General features: G+C 40.1%; 1 protein-coding gene across 6 annotated transcripts in view; it reads right to left on the reverse strand.

Annotated features, from left to right (window-relative positions):
* Positions 1–19,193, reverse strand: part of LOC308372789 (uncharacterized protein) — a 92,017-nt gene that overhangs the window by 43,223 nt on the left and 29,601 nt on the right. For 5 of the 6 annotated variants that reach the window (XM_080848102.1, XM_080848106.1, XM_080848105.1 and 2 more), the window contains exons 4-13: positions 18,427–18,542; positions 18,237–18,305; positions 13,062–13,262; positions 9,516–9,649; positions 6,936–7,030; positions 6,765–6,819; positions 5,789–5,956; positions 5,480–5,677; positions 5,299–5,365; positions 5,005–5,218 (exon numbers count right to left, since the gene is read on the reverse strand). In XM_080848102.1, coding sequence (XP_080704228.1) covers positions 5,005–5,218; positions 5,299–5,365; positions 5,480–5,677; positions 5,789–5,956; positions 6,765–6,819; positions 6,936–7,030; positions 9,516–9,649; positions 13,062–13,262; positions 18,237–18,305; positions 18,427–18,542 — 1,317 coding nt within the window. The remainder of the gene's footprint in view (positions 1–5,004; positions 5,219–5,298; positions 5,366–5,479; positions 5,678–5,788; positions 5,957–6,764; positions 6,820–6,935; positions 7,031–9,515; positions 9,650–13,061; positions 13,263–18,236; positions 18,306–18,426; positions 18,543–19,193) is intronic. The other variant, XM_080848104.1, reaches the window with a different exon arrangement.

Here is a 19,193-nt window from a genome sequence, read left to right on the forward strand (position 1 = left end):
CACAAATGTCAAGAAGTTGTACCAGATCTGGAAAAAGCTCACTTTTCAGCGACCAGGTTACAATATCAGAAAATGACTTAAGCAGCCCGCTTTTACTTTTTTCATTAACCATGAACTTGAATTCGTTGTATTGTTGACAAATGCCTCCCGGGACCGCATTTATGCTTCCTCCAGAAGCTCTTCGAACCTTTTCGCCAGATTGGTCACGTCATTCAGACCATGATCAAATTCACTAACTGCACGACCCAACGTATCCGGCTCAAAGACAGCCAACTCAGCTAATTTTCAGGGAAGCGGGCATCCAGGTGCTCACAAATTTTACGGACAAACAGAATAATGTCACTTGTGTTTACTGCATGTTTTCCCACCAGCGAACTCTCTTTTCGCGTTTGCCTCCGAGCAGAATTTGCAGATCACGCCACTCCTTTCTTCATATGTAAATATGTCTGAAAGTTTTATCCTACCTCAGTTTGGACTATTTCATCTATCCACTCCTGTTTAAACGTTAGGCAGACCTTTTTCTGCGGCACCTGCTCTGCCTTTCTTTTCGCCATGGTAGCCTATAACTGCTGAGCAGAGCCCGCCAAGAGAGCTAAAGGATACTTTGCATGTAAACATTCTAACGCACATCCGGCTTGGTTGTCAGACATGTCAGTATTTTAAATGTTTATTACCTAGCCTACATCCACTTTGATGCTCAGATTTTTAACCCCTAAAAAAATATATTTGTGCCGTCTGAAAAATGTGCGTGGTCCGAAAAAACTATTGCGCGGCCACTTCGACTGGCCTGCGCGATTGCGCACGCGCGCAGCTTAGAGGGAACATTGGTCATGAGTTCAGTCTTTAAGGGAGAGGCCAGTTGTAAGGTCCATTTGTTTAAATAAAAATAATAAGGATATATAGTAGTGAAGTGATCAACATCAAATGTTGAATTGTGATACAATAAACATGATCTTGACTTTGAAATTACATGCAACAGTGTAGCCAATGGTTTACTTTTACTAAAAACACACTAATTGCCTGCTTCATGGTTGGTGGTAATTTCACATTTTTGCATTTTTAAAATGTTCTATGGTTTTAAGTTAAGGCCTACCTAGCTGTTTGCTGTCAAGATAATTGAAACATTCAATAAGTACTCATCAAGCCACCAAGTTCTGTTAAAGATTAATTGTAAAAAGTTATGCACATTTGTGCACACTTTTGTGATAGCGACTTTACGATTGTTTGGCGGCGGGGGGGGGGGGGGGGGGGGGGGGGGGGGTTGGGCCTTGAGCCTTGTTGCCCAGGGCACAGAAAATTGTTAATCCGGCCCTGCTATTCGCTAACGGTATGCTAGCAGCTAAAACTAACGAAATCTCTTGAAATGTGCTGACTTTGAAATTATGACAAACTAGTTACTCAACGACTGTCCTTACACAGTCAAAAATCAAGCAAGTGCAACACAAGGCAAAGCAAGACGGCAGATAATCTACTTACTAGCTCGGCAGACAGTAAACAAGTCGGGATGCCACAGGCAAAACTACAGAACGAAGTTATATGCCTATGGACCCTGGTATGGCAATGGCACGGAGGCAATTCTCCGTATTAAAAGTCATTGTAGCGCCCACAATTTTTTCAAGCTGTTTTTTTTTAAGGTAAAACTGCGTATCCTAACCCTAATCCTGAAGTATAATTGTTGCATAGTGTAACTTTAATGATACGGTTTTTACTGTATCATAGGCATTTGCTACCGATGGCTCATGGGCTATTTTCTGTACAAACAAAGAAATGTGGATGAAGCCTAAAATAATTTGAGATTCTACTTGTCTCTGTAAGACAATATGCAAAGCAACCTTTTTTTATGATTATTTTCAAGGAAAGGGGAATGGCAATGGAGAGTCATAAAGAGACGGTTTATAGAAAGTGGTCTTTAAAGCATTCATCGGCATCATGTTAAATTTAGTGGTAACTAAACTTCTATAAGTTTGGGGTGACAGTGTTTCTTTTGAAAGTCAGTGGCTTATCATGCATATGGATGAGATAGGAGTTAGGTAGGTAAGTAAGGCAAGTCCCCACTGTCAAAGGTAATGCAGGAATCATTCTGGAACGTCCTTTTGGCCCTCTCTGCAAAGTAAGTGTGAATTGTAGTAAAACTAGCGATATTGATATTTTTATATGCTGTGCTAACAGCCTAAAATAATCAGTGAATATGCGGAATGTCTAAGATAATAGGCAAAGCATAGATTTTTATGATCGTTTCTATAGTGATTGATAGAGATTATTTCCAAACACGGTTAATGACTTAAGAATATAATAATCAAGTGCCTTGTATTAATATATTCCTTGTATGAATCATGTGCTTATGAAAGCAGGAGCATGGCTTTTCTCTCTGTGTGTGTAACTAAGATTGTTAGGTGCCACTTTTTATGTTTTTCATGTTTAGACCAGAGGAGATAAGAAGGGAACTGTGCTTCTTCCGACCTTGTGAAAACTGCCATCCTTGCAAGACAGGGAGCCTCGGACGTGAAAAATCCACCACGTGGTTACCCCTGCTGAAAGCTAAACTTCTGACTATATAAACCTTGTGCGATGGGTTTATCATTGCCTTCACTTTCAGCCTTGTGCTGGGAGGGGAGCCCGATTGAAATTGTTGTTGTTGTTTGTCTAATAAATATACTTTCATGCAGCTCCGGAGTCCTGAGGTAACTAGGGTGAATTTTCACCTATCAGTGATGGGTTTATGTGATCGTTTCTAAAGCCGTAAAAGGGGACAAGCTAAACCTGGGTGGATAGTTGGATAGACAGGTGTGGTTCAGTCCTTCACATGACCATATATTTTTGAAGATGATAGCTTACAATAGTTGCCTATAGGCTAGGCTGCCTTAAAAACAAAATACTCTTAGATCTCATACACGCACATTATCAGGAGCCTCTTCAGAAATGTGGTATGCACGTGTTCTGTGTATTTCTGATGCAACAGAAACTGATAAAGAGTATGCACCATGCTTGGAGAACAAAATACGGCCTGAGTAAACCAAGACGCAGTGCGATAACAAGTAGGCCTACTACCACCAGAGTAAAATAAGTCATATCAATGAGCAGCACCCCAGCAAGGAAATTCTAGGCTTGATTCATGGATCTGGGCTTTTTTGGATGGAGCTCGCAGATCAAATCAACTGCAAGGTTTTTTATTGTGTTCACCAGCCTCTTCAAGTGCACTTACTCACACAGTACAATTTAAGCCTAATTTATACTTCGGTAGACGACACTTTTGAAAAGGTTGCAGACAAAAAAAAAAGAAGTGTCTTCCAGGCTTGTGTGTTTATACTTCAGGCGAACAGTCGCCGAGTTTGTCAAAAGGGGAGAGGCGCTAACGACATTTTTCTGCCACTACATTCTACTTTTTGAAAATCAACAGCGCGTGCCGTCTATCTAGCTAATCACACCGACATAATTATGAAGAGTGTTTAATATAGGTAGGTATTATTTGTGGAGGAAGCAAGCTATAATAAAAGTATATGCTAATCTAACATACACTACATCAACTATTAAAACACGATACAATGAATTTAAGTTCTTATTTTCTTTGGTATTTTTGTCATATTCAGATTTGCAATGATGATTGCTAGGTAAAATGTATGTTTTCAAAACAAGTCAAACACAGTTGTGGACCAAGATCTGAACTGCTGCCCAGCTGCCGCAGCGTGCGGAAACCCTTGATTGTAAACACGTTTCAGACGCGCAATTCTCCTCTCCAGGCGCCTCCACTTTCTCATGTGGAGGACGCAGCTTAAGCGCTGAGACAGGGTTTGCCCGTCTCCTAATAAAGTTGGCAAAACAAATGCAACATTCGCTGATTAGCCTACCTCTTGTTACCAGCAGACACAAACACACAACACTTTCCAAAATGGCATTGCATTGAATAAATCAGGCCTATGATGTGCATTGCGCATGCATGCTTTGTCAGTGCTTAACAAGATCTGCGTAATGTCCTGCGACAATCTGCTGGTGATTTCCGGGGCCTGTCGTATCTACGTTACGCTACTGTGACGACTTCAGCGCCAGTAGAAATTTCTCCATGAAGCCGACACTTCAAAACGACGGTTTAAAGTGTCGTCCATGACGTCATTTTTGTCAGCGACCTTTTCAAAAGTGTCGTCTACCGAAGTATATATTAGGCTTTAGTCTCTCTTGTGCACTTACAGTTTAGTCTCTCTTGAGCACTTCCTCACACAGTACAGTTTAGTCTCTCTTGCGCACTAAACTTACTCACTCGGTACAGTTTAGTCTCTCTTGTGTACTAACTCACACTAAAGTTTAGTCTCTCTTGTGCACTAAACTAACTCACACAGTACAGTTTAGTCTATCTTGTGCACTAACTCACACACTACAGTTTAGTATCTCTTGTGCACTAAACTAACTCACACAGTACAGTTTAGTCTCTCTTGTGCACTAAACTAACTTACACAGTACAGTTTAGTCTCTCTTGTGCACTAAACAAACTCACACAGTACAGTTTAGTCTCTCTTGTGTACTTACTCACAGTACAGTTTGGTCTCTTTTGTGCACTTAACTAACTCACACAATACAGTTTAGTCTCTTTTGTGCACTAAACTAACTCACACAGTACAGTTTGGTCTGTCTTGTGCACTAACTCGTTTTTTCCGCATATGCATCCCCAATTCCTCTCACACTTTGGCACTTCATACACTTTAGGCCCTGGGCTCTGTGAAGCGCCTTGAGACAATTGTATTGTTGCTATTGGTGCCATGAAAATAAAATTGAACTGAATTGAATACACTATAACACTTTGGAGAGAGAAAAAACCTTTAGTTTACCAATCACGGATTGCAGAGCCAAGATAAGCGCCCTAGCTTAGTCTATCTACGGATAATTGTCGTTCCACAGTAAAGCACGCCACATATTCCCCAGAGGGTTAATTATGCAGCTAATGCCAAACAGTGGACTGGTCTGAAAATGCAAATCCCTACCTGTGCCTTTCATTTCGAAGAACTTGTTTTTTACCTTTGATGTTCTGGTCATCTGGGAAGATGCTTCCTCAGGCTCCTCAGGGGCACAATCTCCATTTGGGGCGTTCTGTGATGTTTGGTGCACAGCTTTTCCGGAGGCCCTCAGATGAGGTTTGGAGAGCTCACCCTGCTGAAGGTCACAGGCCAGCTGGGTGGGCCTCATCACCGAGTCTCTCATGTCATCCATCAGTGTTGCAGCAATCTCAGCCCTTGATTAATGAATAGGTTTTAGATTATCGACCACCTACATCAATTTACTGTGCCCTACAAAAGTTCATAAGTGTCTTACCCATCATCAAGAGCGCTCTCATCACCAGCTGGTCTGCCAGGGTGCTCAGCCTCCACCTCACAGGATTCTAAGAGGGTTGATGTCAAATGAATAGGGTTTCTGAATAGGGATTCTGTTGTCCATTCTTTTTTTTTTGTTATAAATATTGCTATTGCATTTCGTATGGTTTTGATCAAGATACCTGCATCAGGTGTTGTTTGTCTGTCTCTCTTTGGAGAAAACTCCCCCCCCTCTCCACTGTTTTTGGTTTTCTTGCTATTAACTGTTCCTAGTTCATTCACATGGTCCTCATTTTCTTTTTCTCCCTCTGTAAAATCACTAATCAGGTCTTCCTCTACAGAATCTTCAGAATCTGTGGCAGCCTTCAAGGTCTTTCTTGCTGCCAGGGAACAATGTCATAAGACATGTGATGAGAAATGAATGCATTGGACTCAAAACAGCTATATTGCGATGACACTGCAGGCTCCAATGACTCCAATGACATTCGTACCTCTGGGTTTTTTCTTTTCTCTTTGCTGCCCTTTGGCTCCCAGGGAGGGACGTACTCTATTTTTCTTCCTTCTCTCTTCATCAGCTAAGATCTTCTCAAGTAACCCCGTGAAGAAGTCCAGATCCAAACGCCGTTTCTCTCCTAACACATGAATATACAAAGAAAGAACTAAAAGCTTCAGTGACAATGAATACCTAACAACAAAAATAATTTTTCATAACATTTGACACAGTGTTTGTGGAATATACTTTTTTAGCATTTCAACACTACAAAATTGCCACTCAATACTGTGTTAAATGGGATTTCGTTATATACCGGGATAATGGATAGTGTAAACAGCTACATTGCACAAAATAAAATATGTAAGGGATAATGTATTGTCCGGAGGTCATTCTACAAAAATAATTCCCGACGGGGCGAACAACACCCCGACGTGCAGCGGAGGGTATTGTTTCGTCCTGAAGGGAATTATTTTTGGAGAATGACCGACGGGCAATACATTATCCCTTACATATTTTATTTTGTGCAATGTTTTTGTGCAATATAACATTTTCCGCTTATTATACGGTGACTTGCCAAAAACGATAGAAGACATTCCTCCAACATACCTCTTTTTAATGATTTAGTTGCCGTTTCATGAGTCCCGTTTAGAAATAAATAGTTCTTCAAGCAAATAGAACTTTGAAGTTTCAGGTGTTGCATAGCAACCCATTACTTGCTGACTTCAAATTACTGTCTACTGTTGCGTTAAAATGACTGGACTTCTGGCGGAATGATGTGAAAGATGTGAATTAGAAGTACAAAACCTGTTGCCATTGACAGCGGTCATTATCTTTTCGCAGCGGTATGTTAGCAGGAATTAATGTGACCTATGACGTAGGGATGGCCCATTCAAATCAACGGTACTTTTTGGAACATTCTGAAGAGCCGTATAATAACCTTATATAATTGTTAAATTTTATATTGCACGTCTTACGGAAGGCCTTGTCTATCCTCCAGGCATTGGCACGTTCCTCTTTCTTGAACTTGTTCTGGACAGTAAAACAATTCAAAACACATAACCAAAGCACTCAATACTCAGCCTGTCAAAAATCAACAAAAACTAAAAGATAAACCACACTATGACCAAAAGATCATGAAGCCATACCTTAATCTCACAGCGAGCTCGGTGTGGAAACATTGAACCAATCATTGAGAAGTCTGTGCCTACCATACTGATGGCCAGGAAAAACATATCTGTCTCTGAGTAACACATAGAATGAAAGGTTAACAAAACATGTCTGACACAATACAGATGATTGATTTATGAAATAGGGGTCAGGGGTGGCATCAGCATGTCTAGAGTTAGGAGTCAGCGTAAAGAGAAAAGCAAAATCACTTTTCTGCTGAATTTCCATTAAGAGCATCAGAAATCCTTTTTACAGGGGAATTTTTCCTGAATGACTTAAATAGCACTGTAATTGAAAGGGTAAGTATTCATCCTGTCTTACCGATGTTGGGACCATAGAAGGTAAATCACACCAAGTAATCATTTTATCGGAAAGAAAAACTTTTATGCCAATGCTGTCACCATGTTTGAATGATAATGTGGTAAAAAACCTTAAGCTGTGACTGGAAAGTGGACACTTTAATGTTTCTGCAATAAAAGGTGCTAGGAAGCTTTTAGCTAATATGCAACATAAAATTGACATAATTGTACACCACATCACTAGTGAAACTCCTCACTCCAGAGAGTTTAACAACGAAAGTCTTACCATTGCATTTCTGTTTTTATTTTGTATCTTCTTATAACTTTTATATTCTAAAAATGAAGACTAGCCCTTGTAGTGTTGCTGTTCAGACTAGCAGTACTACCGTGTATACATTTTTAAAATTCATATTTTCATAGATTTTATAACACATAGTCTTTTATATAATCTTTTCTTCAGAACAATTTATAGTTATAGTCAGTTTATAGTTTCGGTTTTTAGCAGACATTTTGGTCCAAAGTGACAAACAAAGCAATTGATTAACATAACAACAATGAGAAATCAAGTATTATACAAAACTCAAACAGCAAAGAAATTGCAAACATCACACTGACAGTTTTTGTAATATAGTTTATAAGACACTATATGTCTACAGTGGGGAAAATAAGTATTTGAACCCTTGGCGATTTCACAAGTTTGGCCTCTTGCAAAGAAATGTGTGATCTATAATTGTAATGGTGGGTGTATATTAATATTGTATATTAAGTGAGAAACAGAATATCAACAAAAAAAATCCTGAAAAATGCATTTTATAACATTTATGACTTTATTTGCATTTGATGCAAAAAATAAGTATTTGAACCCCTAGCAAAACTGACTGAAAAAAATGACTTAGTACTTGGTGGAATAACCCTTGTTGGCAAGCACAGACGTCAGACGTTTCTTGTAGTTGGTCACCAGGTTTACACACATTTCAGGAGGGATTTTGGTCCACTCCTCTTTGCCGATCCTCTCCAAATCTTTAAGGTTGCGTTTTCAATGGGAGGGAATGAGGGAATGAGGTGCAAGCCCAATATTCCATGTAACATGGCCCCACCCATAGTCCCCTTGATGCTGTGGAGTTGTCCTGTACCCTTGGCAGAGAAACAGCCCCAAAGCATAATGTTTCCACCTCCATGCTTGATGGTGGGTATGATGTACTCTTGGGGTCATATTCAGCATTCCCCCCCCCCTGTCAAACACGGCAAGTCGAGTTGATGCCAAAGAGCTTGATTTTGGTATCATCTGACCACATTCTGTTTCCCAATCCTCCTTAGAATCATCCAAGTGTGCAATGGCAAACTTCAGATGGCCCTGTACATGCGCTTCCTTGAGCAGGGGGACCTTGTGAGTGCTGCAGTACTTAAAAAAATTACGCCGTGGTGTGTTGCCAATGGTTTTCTTGGTGACTGTGGTCCTATCTGCCTTGAGATCATTCACAAGCTCCCCCTGTGTAGTTCTGTGGTAGTTCTGCACCTTTCGAATGATCACTGATACCCCAGGAGGGGATATCTTGCATGGAGCCCCAGACCTAGAGCGATTAACATTTGTTTGGTGTTGCTTCCATTTACGAATAATCGCACCAATAGTTGTCTGCTTCTCACCAAGCTGCTTGCCAATGGTTTTGTAGCCCATTCCAGCCTTGTGCAGGTCTACAATCTTATCTCTGACGTCCTTGGACAACTCTTTGGACTTGCCCATGGTGGTGAGGTTGAAGGTGTGAAGTATGATTCTTTGGACAGGTTTCTTTTATAACAGCACCAGTCGAGATCAGGTATACCTTGTTAGACCTAATGAGGAATGATCTGTGTGCTTCTTGGGCACATAACTGGTCATTGTGAGCCAGATTTCTCGCTGTTTGCGTGGGGGTTCAAATACTTATTTTTTGCATCAAATTCAAATAAAAGTCATAAATGTTATAAAATGCAGTTTTCTGAATTTTTTTTGTTGATATTCTGTTTCTCACTGTTAAAACACACCTACCAATACAATTCTAGATCACACATTTCTTTGCAAGTGGCCAAACTTGCGAAATCGGTAGGGGTTTAAATACTTATTTTCCACACTGTATATGCTTCTTCGCCAACGTCAATCTGTCCTTCCTTTATCCTTACTCTATCACAGATGGTAAGAGCACAGTGCGTGAATGCTGTCTGAAGTAGCAGCTTGGGTGAATAATATTGTGACCTGCTTACGAGGTCATGTCTACATCCACTCACCTTGACTTGACCAGGGCTTAGTGTAGGTGCCCTTACGGAAACTGGAGTAGGTAGTGGTGGAGCCACGCTCAAAGATGGGGTCTCGGTCCTCAGAAAGGTTTGGGCCCTTTTGGCGTAGGACCTCTACAGTCAAACTTGCAGGACACAGAGGAAAGTAGACACAGTCAGGCAGAGCAGAGACTTTCACACGGACAGCTCTAATGCTGTTTATCATTATCATGACCTACAGAGCTGAAGGAACTCTAAGACCTTTTGCTTTCAAATCACACAAGGAATTAGGAGTTGGTTCAATTGTTGCAACAACTAAATCTGGACATGTGACCCACAACAAGACTCCTGGCAATTATTGATCCCTAAGAAAACAACACATCCGATCAGCAGTTTCTGAGATACTCAGACCAGCCCATCTGGCACAACAACCATGCCACGTTCAAAGTCACTTAAATCCCCTTTCTTCCCCTGATCATCTTCTGATGCTCGGTTTGAACTTCAGCAGGTCGACCATGTCTACATGCCAAAATGCATCAAGTTACTGCTATGTGATTGGCTGATTAGATACAGTATTTGCATTAACGAGCAGTTGAACAGATGTACCTAATAAAGTGACTGGGGAGTGTATATTGCATTTAGCAGACGCTTTTGTCCAAAGCGACGTATAAGGGAGAGAACAGTTAAGCTAAGAGCAATAAAAAAAACTGGTGTAACAATAAATACTACTTTACATAAGAAATACAGAAAAAACGCCCTAGAAAGGAAAGAAGGAAAAAAATGTTCAATCAATGAAGAAAAGTAGGCTGATTTTGCATCAGAAAGCGCTCTTTTACAGCTTAAAAGACTATCTTTCCACGCCAGATGGAATACCCCAAGTTTGGTGGAGTATCATTTTTTTCTAGTTTCAGAGTAATTTTTTTAAGTGCATGAGTCTGGTCAGTGTACCATGGGGCGAGTCTTTTCAGTTTTATTATTCTCTTTTTCAGAGGTGCAACAGTGTCAAGGGTTGAGCGAAGCACACATGATGCCATCTGTAAGTAGGTCGATATGAGGTGGGGATGTGCTTAAGCCATTTTCAGTGTCAGGAGTAAGAGCAGAGGGAAGTGTGGCTGGTAAGTTTTACATAAATTCTGTTGGAGTTTTGTTAGATAAACAAAGGCTGTAATGGCTGTCGGTACATTTCGATGTATTTTGAGGCAGGACTATAGTGGGGGTCGATTTCTAATGCATGTTATAGTTGAATATGAATGCATATAATTAGGGATGCACCGATACCGATACCAGTATCGGGTATCGGGTCGATACTTCGTTAAAATACTCGTACTCGTTTTAAATTACCGATACCAAAAACCGATACCCAGTGTTGCGTCTTAACGCGTGTGTTTTCTTCTCCTCTACTGTCTATGCCTGCCAGGTGTGAGAGCGGCGAGTTGCATAGCGGCCGAGAGCGGTATTGCAGACAGATAGTTGAGGTTGAACTTGCAGTTTAAATGAATTCAATAACAGCTTGGATACGATGTGTGGAGGTGGCTTGCGTAAGCTAACGGTTTCGCTAGAGATTTTAAACTTAACACGTACGACCTCCAGTAAAGGTAAGTGCTATCTTCGGCTATTTTATGTTTTGCAGTTAACTTAGAACTGCTGTTACATAGGCAAAGTGTAGGGGCTAGCCTACTGTCTTTAGCGACGCTGCGCCTATAACATATTATTGCCATTTGCTACGGTTGATTGACGGGGACGGGAATGTATTTGTTTTCTCCTCTTTTACCCGAACACATTTAGGTCTCGAAAGTAGGACATGTGAGGGTAAAAGAGGACGTCTGTCTTGTCTTGTGTTCCAGGAATCTTGTTGACTTGCTAGTTTGTCATAAACACCCGCTAGCAAGTAGCCTCTAGCAAGACATCCCGTTAGCGATGTTAGCAAGGTTGTTTTAACACTCTTGGACATTGATGCTAGTATTACGTTTTTTTTCGTTAACTTCTTTGCAATGTTATTGTGATAGCTATGTTGGCTAGGTTGCAAACAACTTCCCTAACACAGTCAAACTTCAGGCAAGTGTCAATTTGGCTGCAAGAACGTAGCCCAGTTCATTGTCAACATTAAACTCTAGTAAGAAATCGCTATACCGTTGTGCTGCCTTAACGGCGATTTTGACTCATTTTAAGATAAATGATGACAGGAGTAAGGCACAGTGTAAGATCTGCACTGTTACAGTGTCGAGGGGCGGAAAGGAAAGTACTTCGTTTGACACAAGCAATTTGATTAAACATCTGAAGACGCACCATAGTGCTAAGCACACAAAGTTCACTCATGCCAGTGGCTTAAGACGTCTTTCAAAAGACAAAAACGCGCACGCACACAGACAGAGAGAGAGAGAGAGAGAAGGGGAGGAAGAGAGTTGTTGATCCTTTTGTAACTGAACTGTGCTCATGTTCTTATCATCCAGGATAGTTCTGTTCACTTTTTGTTAAGCAGACTGTGTTGTTAACTATGCAGCAAATTAAATTGCCATCTGTCTATATTTAAATTTTGTCTAATGTGATGATATTGACTCTTTTTTTTGTTTTGGTTTAAACCAGAAAGCTCTTTATTTTTGACTTGGGATAGCCTTCTGTTAATGTTGTACTATAGGCTTGACATAACCTGCAGAGGATAAAATAAAATCTTTCATGGAAACCAAATCTTGGAAGTATCGGTATCGGTACTCGGTATCGGCAAGTACACAAATAAAAATACTCGTACTCGTATCGGTTTGTAAAAAAGTGGTATCGGTGCATCCCTACATATAATATATCATGACAATCCAGAAACAATGGTAATTATAAGCTATTGAAATTTTGTCTCTCACAATTCTGAATTTGGGGGACAAACTGTTATATGTTGACAAGTCAACACTACATCAATATTCAGGACTATAAACATGTAGAGCAAAACTCTGAATCGTGGAATATTCTGGATTGTGGAGTTTTGCAAATCATGTGATCAGCAGACAGATGATGCACAGCCCTTAAGTTAACAGAAGAAGAAATAGATTCTTCATTTTGTCCCAAGTGGACAAAAATGTGTGCTTTGGGGGAAAAGTAGCCAATAATTAAAAGTAATATAAAGTAATATACATTATTTCATGACTATAGGCCATTCTCAAGGGTGTACTTAATTGGTTATTTGCTACCAGGTTTATACGATTGATCAATTAGTATTTCAGAAAATAACAGCAAACCCAAAAGCTTGCCACATTTGAACTTTCTTGTGTAAATAGGGAGAGACATTAGCTGCCATTGTTTGTTCTAACAGTACCCCTTATTTGGGTCATTTCACTCATTTTCTTCTCATTTCAGAGGAGATGGTATTTCGATTCTCAGTGCCAAAAACATTGCATGTTCATTTGCCGTGTTTATAAAATGCTTTGGTGCATGATAAATAAAAGTATTAAACCACTTCAGATTCTCTTTTTTTGTTGCTATTCTATTAAAGTAACTTACATATCTCACTGCTAGTGTACACAATAACAGATATAAAAAGATTGCTCTATGTGACTAGATGTAAATTCTGACCTCTCCTCATCGATGATCAGTGAGCCATCCTCTGCTACCTTCACCTGGGGTACCAACAGCGTTTCATTAGCTTCAGATTCTGACAAATCTGCCTCATCTTCCTCATGTTCCTGCTCATGTTCGCCGACACTTTGGGACTGAATGTGATGTTTTGGCTGTGCTGGTCTTTCTTCTGAGCGCTGTGCTGGTCTCTCCTCTGAGCTGCAGAGAAAAAAGGAGAGATTCAGTCTGTTAGGTTGTTTTTAACACATGAGAACACATAACAATAATTTTACACATACATCAAAAACTTGTTGAATCTGCCAACAAAAGCGAATTTTGTTGTCGATTATAGACAATATTGCAGACATTTTTTTTTAAAGTTTGGAACAACAGAAAATGAGGCATTGTCCAGATTAATATCCATCAAATAAGGGGCAAAATGACAATTGACGACACTGACCAGGCTAAAAAATGTGATCCATGTATGACACAGAGTTTGAGTTATCCTGCTTATACCATGGTTGCAACACTTGCGTTACCTAAATATATATAATTTCCACTTTCTGATTTGAATAGCTGACTTGTTTGTATAACTACTACTTCTTTTTTATTCTGTACAAAATATCAGTTAGCTTTACCAGCGCCAAAGCACTTCAAGGCAATCAAACTTTCCCCACCATGCTTAATAGATGGCTTCACACAGTCCTCTAGCATCTTTTTATTTGTATTGTGCGTCATAAACTTCAGGTCCGTGTACTTTGCGGCCAACCGATTTTCGTTTTGAAATGAGAGAACCAAAATCGGGAAACAAGCTGTTTCTCCATTACCATTTGGAAATTGGAGAACAAAAATCAGAAAATAACCCATTTTCTGTTTTTTGTTTTGATAATAGAAAACGGAAAAACGAAAAAACGACCCGTTATCTGATTTTATTTGATGTGCTTAAACATTGAAATCAGAAATTAAAATATTGTGTGGTAATCTTCTTTCTCAATTTTGCGTAGATTTTTGTGGTGTGATCCGGAAGTTGCTTCCACGAGCTTGACAGTCACATTCAGGATGACCGCAGAGGGCGCGCTGCTATTTTTTCAGTGTGGAACGCTAATGTAGCGACCTGTTGATGTGTTCATGTTTATTGTGATAACTGAGTGCCTGTGTCCTTGCTCTCTGTCAGCCGCGGCAGCTCATGGGGCTGGCAGAGTAGCTGGGGGGCGGGGACACCTGGATAATATAACGTGTTTCTTGTTGTTGAGCCTATTCGTGCTCGTGGTTCTGTGATAAGCAGTCACAGTGATTTACGTGCCTACATAACGCAGCGGCGATATCGCCACAAGCCATTCAATTTATTCTTTTTTCTGCAATAAAACCTGCATATTTGTTTACGTGCGTCTCATGGATGTCTGACTTCAAATCAAATACTCCGCCAACTACTAACCCTGAGCTTCCGGGTCACAACACAAAAATCTAGGCAAAATTCAGAAAGAGGATTCCCGAATAGTAGGCCTATTTTAATTCCCGATTTCTATGTTTAAGCACATCAAAGAAAATCATATAACGGATCGTTTTTTCGTTTTCCGTTTTGCGCAAAGTACACGGACCCCTCTAGACAAAGAGTGATCAGTTGCATTTTGCCACGAAATGAAGTGCGACTGATTCCTTCAAAGAGTATGAAGTATACAATTTAGATACAAAGAAATTAAAGAGATCAAGTTAAATATTAAGATTGAGAGAAATAAATAAAGTAATTGAAAGAGAGAAATCGTGCTGATATGTTGATAGGGTAGTTGAGATGTTTGCTAGGGTGTCACTATGGTAGACAATGTTATTGCTATGGTGTTGCTGAGGTAGTTGGGGTTGTTGCAACAACAGATTGATAGATGACTGAAGTGTGAGAGAGTGAATGAAACAGTGAGTGAAAGAGAAAGAGATACAGAAAAGGACTCCATGGGGAAGTTAGATATTAAGATAAATAAAAAGTAAAACGATAGATAAATAGATAGGGAGTGATCGAAAGAGAGTGTGAATGAAACAGTGGGAAGACAGAGATATAAAGAAATGGAATAGATGAGGAAGATAGGTATTAAGATAGAATGAGACACTGACAGACAGATGGATGAGGACAGACAGAGAGGGAGAGACACAAAGTGGTGGTGCCTAGGGCTGGGATAAACGATTATTTTTTAAACGATTAATCTAGCGATTATTTTTTCGATGCATCGATTCATCTAACGATTAATTTTTTTCAGTTCGATTCGATTCGATTCGATTAGCGATTATCTCCCCATTAATTCACTAATAGCAATTTACTATACATGTTGATTTCTACATCTGGGGAAAAAAACATGAATCCCTTGACATTGCAATATGTGTTTGTTTATTGCTCTTCAAAATTCCAAAAGAAAAAAGAAAATTGAAGAAAATCACCTAACCAGGTCATAAAAATGTTGTCTGTAACACTCAAAAACAGAATACATGTTTAAAGACAAAGAACCAGCTTATTTTTGTGTGGAGGAACGTAAGCATTCCAACATGCTCAGGAGTCAGGCTTGCCCTTTAATTCCAAAATAAAAGTTTTCACTGATCAGTTTTTTTTTTTTTTCAAATGATGCATCGGCGCGAAATATTTTGCATCAACGTACTTTTTGCGTCGATGTAATCAATGACATCGACGCGTCGTCCCAGCCCTAGTGGTGCCACAAAAGTATTACAAAGTATACTTCACTCTACTTCCAAAAAATATGAATGCGTTTTTGGGTGCGAGTAAAAGAATGTTAACTTTGAGTAGAATAAAACCGCACTCTCAAGCTTTTTCTCATTAATTTTAAGAACAGTTTATTTCCACAGACGCGTTTCGAGCCTTAAGCCATTGTCGGTTTGTAGTGTGGACAACAGAATGGATGCTTTTTAACAACAAGGGTCAAGGGTTACAAGTGACACATGACATCAACAGTTGACATCTCCAGGTGACCTGCACCTAAGGGTGAACAGATTCAAAGCATGTTCGCACACAGGCAATAAACAGGAAAATCATATTAAACAGTAGCCAAACTTAGCAGCCTGAATCAAATAAAGCAAACATACTAATAATGATGGTAATAATAATAATAATAAAAATACAAAATTGACAAGTGAAGTAGGCTAAACGAAAATCCAAAAAATGATTTAGGCGGTAATGCAACCGCAGCCACTCTTCTATAGCATCCAAATGAATCAATAAGCATGTGTTCATATTCACTGGGTTGTATATATGAGTTGGGTGGAACATAATGCTTATTGATGCATTCGGATGCTAAAGGGGAGTGGCTGCGGTTGCATTACCGCCTAAATAATTTTTTGGATTTTTGTTAAGCCTACTTGATTTGTCAATTTTGTATTTTTGTTATTATTATTATTATTACCATCATTTTTAGTATGTTTGCTTTATTTGATTCAGGCTGCTAAGTTTGGCTACTGTTTAATATGATTTTCCTGTTTTTTGCCTGTGTGCGAACAAGCTTTGAATCTGTTCACCCTTAGATGCAGGTCACCTGGAGATGTCACCTGTTGATGTCATGTGTCACTTGTAACCCTTGACCCTTGTTGATAAATAGCATCCATTCTGTTGTCCACACTACACACTGACGATGGCTTAAGGCCGAAACGCGTCTGTCGCATTTTTTAACATCAGGTCATGCACAAATCACGTATGACAGACAGGCTTCTCCTGGATATTGGATTAAATCTACAATCTGCAAATACATCTTGTGGCTTTCACTCGGTTGGTAACCAAAGTTGTTTACCTGGTTGAGATGACGCCGGAAGAGAAAAAGAGGGAAAAGAGCCAGGACCTTGGTCAAATTAAGGAAAAGGCACCAGCGTCCTCCACTTCCTAGCATTCTCCTTGCTAATGTCCAAACGGTATATCAAGAATTGCAATGCCTTTGTTTTTACCGAGATGTGGCTGGACCCCTCGATCTAAGGCCAGGCCATTTTACCTGAGGACCTCCACATACAGGAGGAGGACAGGACAGAACAACGAGTCGGGAAAGAACAGAGGAGGTGGTGTGTGCATCCTGATTACCAAGCAGTGGTGTGTGGATGTGCAAACAACATCGATGGGGTGCTCTCCTGACCTCGAACATCTCATAGTTAAGTGCAGACCCGTTTTATCTACCAAGGGAATTCTCTGCAGCCTTTTTAATTGCTGTTTATATTCCACCACAAGCTGACACCACACCGCTGAGCGAGCTGTTTGAAATCATTGATCGGCAGGAAACTTTGCATCCGGACGCTGCTTTCATCGTGGCGGGCGACTTAAAAAAAAGTCAACCTCAAGAGAGTTTTATCGAAGTACCATCAACACTTCTGTTACCTGCCTATAGGCAGAGGTTGAAACGTGAGCAGCCTGTGATTCGCTCAGTACAACCCTGGACTGATCAGTCAGATGCTACTCTTCAGGGCTGTTTCCAAACAACAGAATGTGGAGTTCTTCGGGATGCTGCTGACTACATCAACGATTACACTGAGGTTGTAACTACAGCTACATGAGCTACATGAGCAAGTGCATTGATGACGTTGTACCGCAGAAAAACATGTATGTACGCATGCTCTTCATCGACTTCAGCTCCGCATTTAACACCATAGTACCATCCAGGCTCATCATAAAGCTGCTACTCCCAAATATCAAGCCCTCCATGAGCAACTGGATCCTAAACTTCCTTACCGAGAGGCCACAGAAACTGAGGCTGGGTAACATCATCTCCTCCAACACTGGCGCCCTACAGTGATGTGTGCTGAACCCTGTGCATTACTCATTGTACACACATGACTGTGTGGCCACTGATGTATCTAACACTATAATCAAGTTTGCTGATGACACCACTATAATCAGCTGCATGAAGAATGGCGATGAGTCTGCCTACAGAGCAGAGGTGGCAACCTTAACATCCTAGTGCCAGGAAACAGCCTGCTGCTCAACGTTAGCAAAACAAAGGAGTTGATAGTAGATTACAGGAGGCTGGTATACCAGTGGTATGGCTTCCTTAAAGAGCATAATGGTTTTCCAGCTGTATTTCTCATTTACATTGTTATCATTGTTGTAAAAAAAAAAAAAAAAATCTTTCCAAAACAAGGGAGATTCTTTAGTTATTCCAAACTTTTGAACGGCAGTGTACCTGTTAACCTGAATTTACTATTTGTAAATGAACAACGTACACATGAGAAGTAACTGTTGAAGAAATGGTGACCTCTTGGGGAATGGGGTGCTGGTCCTTTTCCTGACATCTGAGAGAATACAAACTCAATAGGTTAATGATAATGAAGGACATGCCTACAGTATAGCATTTAAGTCAGTTCAAAGACATAGAGTATAATATTGTGTCAGTTATCCATCCTGAGATCCTACTTCATAGGGTTGGTCTTTGGCAGATAGTAAATCAGCTCCCTCATGGTCATCCTGCTGTGGTCCTTCAGTGTCTCACGCTGGATCCTTTTGCTTTTTACCAGAAAGGTCTTCTGGCTCTAGAGACAAAATGAAACAGATTTGGACGTAAACTTCAGAAATTGCCAGTTCTTGTGTAAATGACAGAAGTGGATGGTAGGGTATTATTTTACCTTTTGCTATTTATGTATAATTTTTTTTAATCACTGTCCTTGGTGCCATGGTCTAAATAGAATTTCTGTGCATGTACAGTGGGGAAAATAAGTATTTGAACCCCTAGCGATTTCACAAGTTTGGCCACTTAAATAATTGTAATAGTAGGTAAATATTAACAATGAGAATCAGAATATCAACAAAAAAATCCAGAAAAATGCATGTTATAACATTTATGACTTTATTTGAATTTGATGCAAAAAATAAGTATTTGAACCCCTAGCAAAACTGACTGACAAAAATGACTTAGTACTTGGTGGAATAACCCTTGTTGGCAAGCACAGACATCAGACTATTCTTGTAGTTGGTCACCAGGTTTACACACATTTCAGGAGGGATTTTGGTCCACTCCTCTTTGCAGATCCTCTCCAAATATTTAAGGTTGCATTTTCAATGGGAGGGAATGAGGGAATGAGGTTCAAGCAATATTCCACGTTACATGGCCCCATCCATAGTCCCCTTGATGCGTTGGAGTCGTCCTGTACCCTTGGAAGAGAAACAGCCCCAAAGCATAATGG

This window comes from Sprattus sprattus, assembly GCF_963457725.1.
Source record: "Sprattus sprattus genome assembly, chromosome: 11".
Lineage (NCBI taxonomy): Eukaryota > Metazoa > Chordata > Actinopteri > Clupeiformes > Clupeidae > Sprattus > Sprattus sprattus.